General features: G+C 50.6%; 1 protein-coding gene across 1 annotated transcript in view; it reads right to left on the reverse strand.

Moving 5' to 3' along the window:
- The window catches only part of COP1 (COP1 E3 ubiquitin ligase), a gene marked incomplete at its 5' end in the record, with an annotated part of 130,357 nt that extends 123,537 nt beyond the window's left edge, over window positions 1-6,820 (reverse strand). Inside the window, one exon of the mRNA XM_084266117.1 lies at window positions 6,447-6,820. Within this exon, the coding sequence (XP_084122243.1) occupies window positions 6,447-6,820 (374 nt within the window). The remainder of the gene's footprint in view (window positions 1-6,446) is intronic.
- Window positions 6,821-9,295: the final 2,475 nt, after the last annotated feature.

The raw sequence follows: 9,295 nt of genomic DNA on the forward strand, positions 1-9,295 counted from the left end.
TTTTTTTCAAGCCAATAGCTATCTATAATTTAAGCAAACAATGCAAAGAGGCAGCACAGAACAGAAATAGTAATGATGTCATGAGAACAAGAATTAATAAGCAGGAGAAGGTGCCAGCGAGGGGGTGTGCCTGCAGAGCCCTGACAGGCAGCAGGCAGGGCTGAGACTGCTGAAGAGCATGAGTACAGCACAGCTAAACGAGGGAACCAACAGTCAAACACAGCATTACAGAGTCAGGGGAGAAGACATGAAAGGTAGAATATAGGACTGTTTGTAAGTAAGAAAGGAATGCAAGTGGATACAAGATGTTCAGGGGCTCCCCCCGCCCCTGCAAGATTAGTGACCAAAACACAGCAAGGTGATCCAAGAACCAAGCTGGGAGCTGAAGAAGAACGTGCAATTGTGCAAGCAGTGCTCTGTAGGAACCTGAGCAAGAAAAGAGACACAGGAATTTAGTGAGATAGGTGTTGGAAGAAATCTGTCATCATCAAGTGGCTGTGACATGTTTGAAGGGAAGTGAACCCCAAATGGAAGCAGAGGAGACATTCATCTTCCTTCCAACGACTCCTAACGGCTGCTGTCCCTGACAGCTGGTAAGATACACTGTCACATACATACTGATCCTCAGGTCTTGGTCAGCTATCCAGTGAGATACTGTGGACAGTAGTAACGTCATAGTTCCACGTGAAACACATCCTTCAGCTGTACCACAAGTCCCACCTTGCTTTCAAGCCCTCACAGAGATCCAAACCTTCTCCTCGCACTCCCACAAGTCCACGCCAATCTCAGCACAGGGAACACTTGCTTTCTTCAGAAGCAGTCTGCTCCCACCTTCTGCCAACAAGGCAGCTCCCATAGCAGGAGCTGTTAATAAACTGTTAACAACTTTTGAAAAGCACAAATCTTTCTGAATCCAAGATCAAAAACTCAGATCAGTCTGAAACAGGCAATGTTTGGCTGAGCATAGGGAGCACCTGGATTTCTCCACTTGTTAGCACTCCACAGAAGTCCTTCACCCCTCCTATCATCCATTGACAAGGATATCATGTTACCCACCAGGCCTTTAATAACAGGAACAAGGAAACATGAAATTCTTATTTTTAAGCCCATTAAGGGGAAGCTGTGGCCTCTGCCAATGCAATCTCCCTCCAAATGACCAAACTGGAAGACACTTGGAAGCAAAACACCTTGGAAGGTTTGTCTAGCCTCACATACAAAGCAAATTGTCTTAATATTCCACAAAATCACCTGTATAAACACAGCATAGAGGCAAATTAATCAAACCAGAAGGCCGCTTTCTAAAGAGACTGAACAAGTTCTGCTCCTCAAAAGAAGCCTCCAGAATAATGAGCACATACCTGGCTTCCTTCCACCCTGACAGACCCTTCTCTGCACATCACTTGCCTCAAGTAGCACCAGCACCAGAAGTTTAAGTCACAGCTTCAGAGTTAAAAGTTATTTAGTGTCAAGGCACAGGTTTAGCCTTGACACTACAACTAATCTTATTAATCCACCCTTGCTGGCTAAGGGGAGAACGAGGCACCTCCATATTCCATCAGCCACCTTTTAAGAAAAAAAAACAAGAGACTTATGGTTATACGAGTGTCCGAGGCTGGTTTCTTCCCACTGGTGACAAACAGCTTAAACTTCCTCATCATCTTCTAGCCACACTGTGAACAGTCCCACTCCCTGTACCTTGGTAAAAGCTGGGCCACAGGGCCAGATGCGTTTCTTCCATCACGCTCCAAATGCTTTGCCCCCAAAAAGCGCAGCAATCAACCAGGCTGCAACACTCCTGCCTGCACCAGGACGCCACAAATTAGGGCTAAAAAGAGGATTACCTCCTCAGAGAACAGGCACCCAGAACGATTGTTCCCAAATTTAATTCTTCATACCAGTTTGAGTGGAGAAATGACAGGGCCAAAATACTTCAGGCGGGGCGGGGAAAAAGAGCAATCAGAGCCAGCCAACACAGCCATCCAACAGCAGGGCCATCGCTAGCAGAGCCTGACGTTTCCATTAGGAACCGCTTCCCCCAAAATGCTTACTGATTTACAAGTGGGAACAGGACTGATGTCTTTTAATACTTACTGAAGGCAAGCCGGCTGTAACACATAAAAGCTGCTATGCCCCAGTTGCTTTAAGTGAATCTGACAGAGAGAAGGTTAGGAAAGGTGTCAAGGGAAACGTTGCCCTTCCCTCCATACACATACACTTTTGCAAGCCAAACTGGAGAACTGATGTTATGAAGAGCAGCTGAGGGAACTGAGGGGTTTTGGTCTGGAGAAGAGGAGGGGAGATATAATTGAGCTAATTGCTCTCTATAACACCTGACAGGAGGGTGTGGAGAGGCAGGGGACTGACCTTTTTCTCTTGTCCTGTCAATTTTCACTAGGGAGAGATGGCCCCAAGTTGCACCACGGGAAGGTTTAGGTTGGATATTAGTAAAAGTTTCTTCCCAGAGAGGGTTGTTAGGCATTGGAACGGGCTGCCCAGGGAACTGGTGGAGTCTCCATCCCCAGAGGGATTCAAGAGACAGTTAAATGTGGTGCTGAGGGACATGACTTAGTGGTGGTTGGCAGGTCAGGGTGATGGTTGGGCTTGATGATCTAAAGGGTCCCTTCCAATCAAGGCAATTCTATGAAAGAACTGGAGCTATGGGAACATACTACACCTTGTAGCATACAACAAAACTCAGCAGCACAGGTGTGATGAAACCCTGGTTTCCCTGCAGGAGATAGCTCTTATTCTCTGTTTGTCTTCAAGCAGAGACAGCTAAGGAAGACACAAATTACTCCAGCAAGCCAGAAGTCTCACTGTTCTTTACCAGATACCAACGCTTCCTGTTCTAATTTGTTCTTTCACCAGCACTGCAAAGGCTTATCATTGTTTCCCTACTGGGGAGACCTCAAGCATTTTTAAATTAAGTTAAAGTTCATGCCTTAAAGTTTTATCAATGTTCTCAAGAGTGCTACTCTCACCCAGCTGCTACCCAAACACCCGGCTATAAAATTCAAACACATTCCAAACTTCTTTCTTCTCTGCAGCAAACAAGACAATTGAGAGTTTCTCCCTACTATTCTGCTCCTCTTTGGTCTAAGCAAAGAACAGAACCCGTCACGGGCTCTGTCCTTTGCGTGGAAGGTGGCCTGGTTGAAGATCATTGCCATTACGATCTGCTCCACATCAAGTTCCAATACAGCAACAGATTATAAAGCCATCATGTCACATGGTATGTAAGCAGCTTGCTGTTTTTTAGCTCGCAACCTACAGTGACAATCTGCACTATTCCTTACTAAAGGGGGTTGCCAGATCACAGTTGCAAGAACAATCACACTCAGTCCATGTCTGGCATTAACAAGGAACCACCTGAGGAAAGACCCATTTTTAAAAACCCATGAACCTGCAAGACCACCTTTAAACATGGCACACAGCCCTTCCCACACCTGAGTTTGTTGGGTGCACCTCTCCAGCTCAGCATGCAACAGCCCCTCTTCCGCACACATGCAGTTCTGCCAGAGCTCAGGAGCAAGCACTGGTGTGAAGCAGCTGCTGAAGATACAGCCACCAGTGACCTCCCCTCCATCCAGGCAGCAAAGCAGATAGCAGCTGGTTTTAAAGAGGTTTAGTCAACCGCTAATTGGGAGGGCTAATGTAAGGCCTGGGAGAACCGTTAAGCAATTACATCACTGGGCAGGAGAAAATCCTCCTAGTAGAGGATTCCCCTTCAGGTGCTCTCTGGGCCAATGGAAAGATGCTGTACAAACAGCACGGGATGCAGAATTTAAAGGTTAAGAGAAACAAAGCTTCCCCCCTTATAACAGAGCTGTCCAGGTAAGTCAGATCCATTTGATTTCCTGACAAGAGTTACACATATCCAGGCACAGGCCAACAGATATCACAGACAGTACACCCTTGTAAACTCCCAAGAATACACTTGCTGAACATTTCACAAACAGGACTAGCAAGATATGCCAACGTTCACATTAAAGCCAAGGCCCCGCGCTGCTGAGATGGCACTTCCAGAAGACAGGCAGGGAGGTTGCACACATTAGTAAGATTTACAGGATTTCTACTTGCACCTTGATGTTTGATGCTCACAGGAACTGCTTTACACTTCCCCACCTTCAGTCCGGTACAGACAGAATCTACCACTGAGTTTAGAACTGCAGCTAACTGCTAGTAACACACAGCCCACATTTGGAAAAGTTATCAGACATTCCCCGTGGCTGGGAGCATCTTGAAAGTGTCCTTAAGGAACCAAAAAGCCCCCAAAACCTCACCCTGCCATATGGAAAACTTCTGCCTCACATGTTGTGATATCTAAAGCTTGTCTAAATCAATTATTTAAACCCACATACACACACCTGTCTCCTCAGGCATTGCTCAAAATTCCAGTTGAGGGGGGTTTTTTTTGGTACTACATAACTGTATCTCTACCTCAAAAAATCACTAGCTTCAAACTATAGTGTAATATAAGCAAGAAGCAGCCACAGACACACAGAGCAGTGAAGAACCAGGTAAGTTAACTATAATAACTATCTGTTCTCAAAGCTTCTGACTCGCACTTCAATATGCCCAAGGTGGCCCTCGTAAATACCAAGATTTTCCCTTGATCATTACTCAGCTGATTTCATTTCCTCTTGTTTATTCAGTCAGGGCACTCCTCAATGAGGGGAAGACAGCTAAGTACATATACTCCTTGAAGCACACACAGTACGTACCTGCAGGAAAAAGAGAAACTAGAAACTCAGCTTCTTGAGCTATCTTAAAATACTTCAACCAGCCTACAGACTTGTTATGTGCATAGTTTACAAAACGGGAAATGACAGCTGACTGGAAGAGGATGGGGAAGGATGGTTGCAGACCACTACTGCCAGAGCGTAGCTAGAGGGAAGAGAGGGGCATGGGTATTCACAACCAACTCCCATGACCACAGCAACACTGCTTAGTCCCACACCAAGCACCCATAAACCCAGCTAACACATCCTGCTTCAGCTGAAGGCTCTCAGCCATTAGCCAAGTACAGCTGTGCCCTCATCCAGATTCTGCTGCTGAGCAAGTGACTACTTACAGAAATAAGCAGGGTTTTTTATCATTACTAGAAGTAGCTACTGGTTTGTTTTTTTCTTACTACTAACTTTCTAGAACTGTCAGGGTCTCATTTCAGCAGTGAGGGTATTTCCTATCTGCTCTGCTAGACAGCTTACAAAGCTGTAAAATTGTGCCTAAAGGTTTTTGAGACCATGCCTTTCCTATAGAGACTCCAAACACCCAATTCTCACCTGTAAGTCAGAGCTGTCAAAATCCTCTTGGAAGCTGCGCCCCATGTCTCACCTCCCCCCCTTTTTTTTTATTACTGTTCCTTTCCAATAAACAGATCTCCAACTCATGCTTCCTTACAGTATCACTTCACTGTTTGTCTCTCTCAGATGCAAACACTTACCCCTACTTTCTGTTCTCCCATTTTAGTGCATCCAGCCAGCTATAAAAATCAAACCTACTCCTTATGTTACAAGGTTTGAAACACATCAGCAACTGGATGTCTTTATAACTTCAAGGCACCAACAGTTCCCAGGTCACATGCTGAAGAGGGACACGGTCTACTCACTCCTGCTGAAAGGGTATTTCCAGCTACAAACTGCAGCCTTGGCCAAACATTAGAAGCACAGCATCTGCCCTGTTTTAAGAAAAATCTTTATCCCATCGTCACCAATATTTCCCACTCAGCTAGTTTTAGGTGCCAGACTGACGCAAACTGTTTCAAAACAGCCAACCTTCTGCAGCAAGGGAGGCAAAAACCCACGCCACTTCTGCTGGACATATCAACAGCCACGAGATCCCCCAGATCTCCATTCAGAGGAGCACAAGATCCCCTGGATCTCCATCCGGAGAGATCCCCCACCAGCTCCTCTTCCCAAGGTCCAAGCAGGGCAACACCTGGGCTCCAGAGGGAACATCTCACCCGCTCCAGGCCTGAACGCACCCCAGACACCCCCGGCCCCCTCCCACCGGCCCGGAAAGCGGGACATTCACTTGCAATGTCAACATGTTTATGAGGAAGCACCACGTCTTGCAGATCCTTTCTGGTAATTCAGGCTTACTCCGGTGCGTACCCAAGGAGGAACCTGCTGGGAATAACCTGTTTTTGCTTAAAAACAAATTAAAATAAACCCACAGAAAGGGTGAAAGCGACGTTGCTGCAGCAGGCCCGAGAGCCAGCAGCTGGCCACAGCGGGAGCAAGCTCCAAGCCGCGGCCCCTCCTGGGCATCAGGCGCACCGGCGCCTCAGCCCCGTCAGAGAGCCCCCGAGGTGCCGCTGCCGCCCGCTCCGGCCTCCCGACGGTACTTTACACCCCCCGCGGGGGCTTTCCCGCCGGCATGGCGGAGCTCCAGCTTCCCTCGGCGGGTCAGCGGGTGCCGCTATCGCGATATATCGCACTTACCAGACAAAGTCGTTGCTCTTGTCCTCGTAGGAGTTGATGAGCCCGTTGCAGAGCGGGGTGAGCAGCGGCCTCTTCCTGGTGGTGCTGCTGCTGCTGCCGCCGCCGCCGCCCGCGCCGCTACCGCCGCCTCCCGCTGAGGAGCCGCCGCCGCCACTACCGGGCCGAGCCGCCGCCGCCGCCAACCGGGCCAACCCAGAGCCCGACACAGCGGCCGCCACCAGCACAGGCCGCGCCGCCGCCGCGCCGCCCGACGAGGACGAGCCCGGCGCCATGGCCGCCGCCGAAGAAGATGAAGAAGAAGAGGAGGAGGAGGCCGGGGTTGCGGTGGCGGGCGGCGCGGCGGCGGGGTGCGGCGGCGGGCGGCTGCCCGACATGCCGAGGCCGGGCCGGGGCGGCGCGGAGCGGGGCCGACGGTAGAGCGGCCTCAGCACATCCCCGCGCGGGCGGCGCCGGAGGAACAATAAAGTTCGTTCAAAGGAGAAGAAGAAAAAAAAAAAACCACGGAGGGAGAAAGGGAGGGGGGTGAAAAAAAACGCGCCCGCCCGCGCGTCCCCGGCTCGGCGCTTGTTCAAGCTTTATTGACAAGCGGACACCCCGCCGCGCATGCGCGGCCCGAGGCGGGGCCGGGTTCCCCTCGGGCGGGGCCGGACGGCCGTGCAGCCCCGCCTGAGGGGAACCTGGCCCCGGCCGCAAGTTCTTCCTTCGCTGGTGGGGTCCGCGCCCCGAGCGACAGCGCCGGGAGGGCAGGCGGGGGGTTAGGGACCGTGTGAGAGGCAGTACCGGGCGGAGGGTGCGGATTCGAAGCCTGGCTGCCAGGCGGCAAACGCAGCGTCCCTCAGAGAGCCTGACCCAGCTCGGGCACTGACCTGCTCCTCACGGGGCGCTCACCCCTTTGCCGGCAGCACCTCACAGAACCAAGGGCAGGCTGCTCTCACGGATTCGCGGGATTGGAAGGGAGCTCCAGAGATCAGCGAGTCCAACCCCCCTGCCAAAGCAGGGTCCCTAGGACAGGTCGCACAGGTCGGCGTCCAGACGGGGCTGGAATATCTCCAGAGAAGAAGACTCCACACCCCCTGGGCAGCCTGTCCCAGGGCTCCCTCACCCTCACCGGGAAGAAGTTCTTCCGCGGATTGGTGCAGAACTTCCTGTGCTCCAGCTTGAGGCCATCGCCCCTTGTCCTGTCCCCACAGACACTGAGAAGAGGCTGGCCATTTCCCCCTGTGTCCCACACTTCAGCTATTGATAAACACTGATCAGATCCCCTTCTCAGGCTTCTTTTCTCAAGGCTGAACAGCCCCAGGTCACTCAGCCTTTCACAGAATCACAGAATTGTAGGGGTTGGAAGGGACCTTGAGAGATCATCAGGTCCACCTCCCCTTCCAGAGCAGGCTTCCTAGCACATATCACTCAGATAGGCATCCAGATGGGTCTTGAATATCTCCAGAGTTGGAGACTCCACACCCCCTGGGCAGCCTGTCCCAGGGCTCTGTCACACTCACTGTGAAAAAGTTCTTCCACATGTAGGTGCGGAACTTCCTGTGCTCCAACTTGCAGCCATTGCCCCTTGTCCTGTCTCCACAGACCACTGAAAAGGGGCTGGCCAATTCCCCCTGCATCCCATACTTAAGATACTTACAGACATTAATTAGATCCCCCTTTAGTCTTCTCTTCTTAAGACTGAACAGCCCCAGCTTATTCAGCCTCTCCTCATAAGGGAGATGTTCCAGGCCCTTAATCATCTTCGTAGCCCTTCTCTGGACTCTCTCCAGGAGAACCCTGTCCTTTTTATACCAGGGAGCCCAGAATTGGACACAATACTCCAGGTGGGGCCTGACCAGGGCAGAGTAGAGAGGGAGGATCATCTCTTTTGACCTGCTGGCCACACTCCTCCTGATGCAGCCCAGGATCCCATTGGCTCTCTCAGCCACCAGGGCACACTGCTGGCTCATGGCCAACCTGTCATCCACCAGGACCCCCAGGTCCTTCTCCATAGAGCTCCTCTCCAGCAGGTCATCCCCCAGCCTGTACTGAAACGAATGGTTGTTCCTTCCCAGATGCAAGACTACACTTGCTTTTATTGAACCTCATGTGGTTTCTCCCTGCCCAGCTCGCCAGCCTGTCCAGGTCTCACTGAATGGCAACACAGTGTTCCTGCATGTCAACCACTCCTCCCAGCTTTGTATCATAGGCAATTTCTGTGTAAATTAATGAATAAAGTGTTAATGAATTACACCCCAAAGATGTTTTGGGTGTTACACTCCCTCCCTGGACTTTTGCAAGCCAAACTGGAGAATCAATGTTATGAGGAGCAGCTGAGGGAACTGGGGGTGTTTGGTATGGAAAAGAGGAGAGGAGATATCATTGAGCTAATTGCTCTCTATAACACCTGACAGGAGGGTGTGGAGAGGCAGGGGACTGACCTTTTCTCCCTAGTGAAAATTGACAGGACAAGAGAAAATGGCCACAAGTTGCACCAGGAGAGGTTTAGGTTGAATATTAGGAAAAACTTCTTGCCAGAGAAGGTTGTTAGACATTGGAAAGGGCTGCCCAGGGAAGCGGTGGAGCCTTCATCCCTGGAGGGATTTAAGAGATAGATGTGGTGCTGAGGGACATGGCTTAGTGGTGGATGGCAGGTCAGGGTGATGATTGGACTTGATGATCTAAAGGGTCCCTTCCAACCAAAGCAGTCCTATAATTCTATGAAAGAACCACAGCCCTTGCCAAACTTAGCTTGGGCAGAAGTACTGCAGAGATACCTGGTGTTTCATTTCTCTTCCAGCAGCCCATAGACACATACCACCTGCTTGTCATCGAGTAACTGTACAGTCCTCAGTCAGCTTTACCTGTCC

This window comes from Gallinula chloropus, assembly GCF_964237585.1.
Source record: "Gallinula chloropus genome assembly, chromosome: 6".
Taxonomy (NCBI): domain Eukaryota; kingdom Metazoa; phylum Chordata; class Aves; order Gruiformes; family Rallidae; genus Gallinula; species Gallinula chloropus.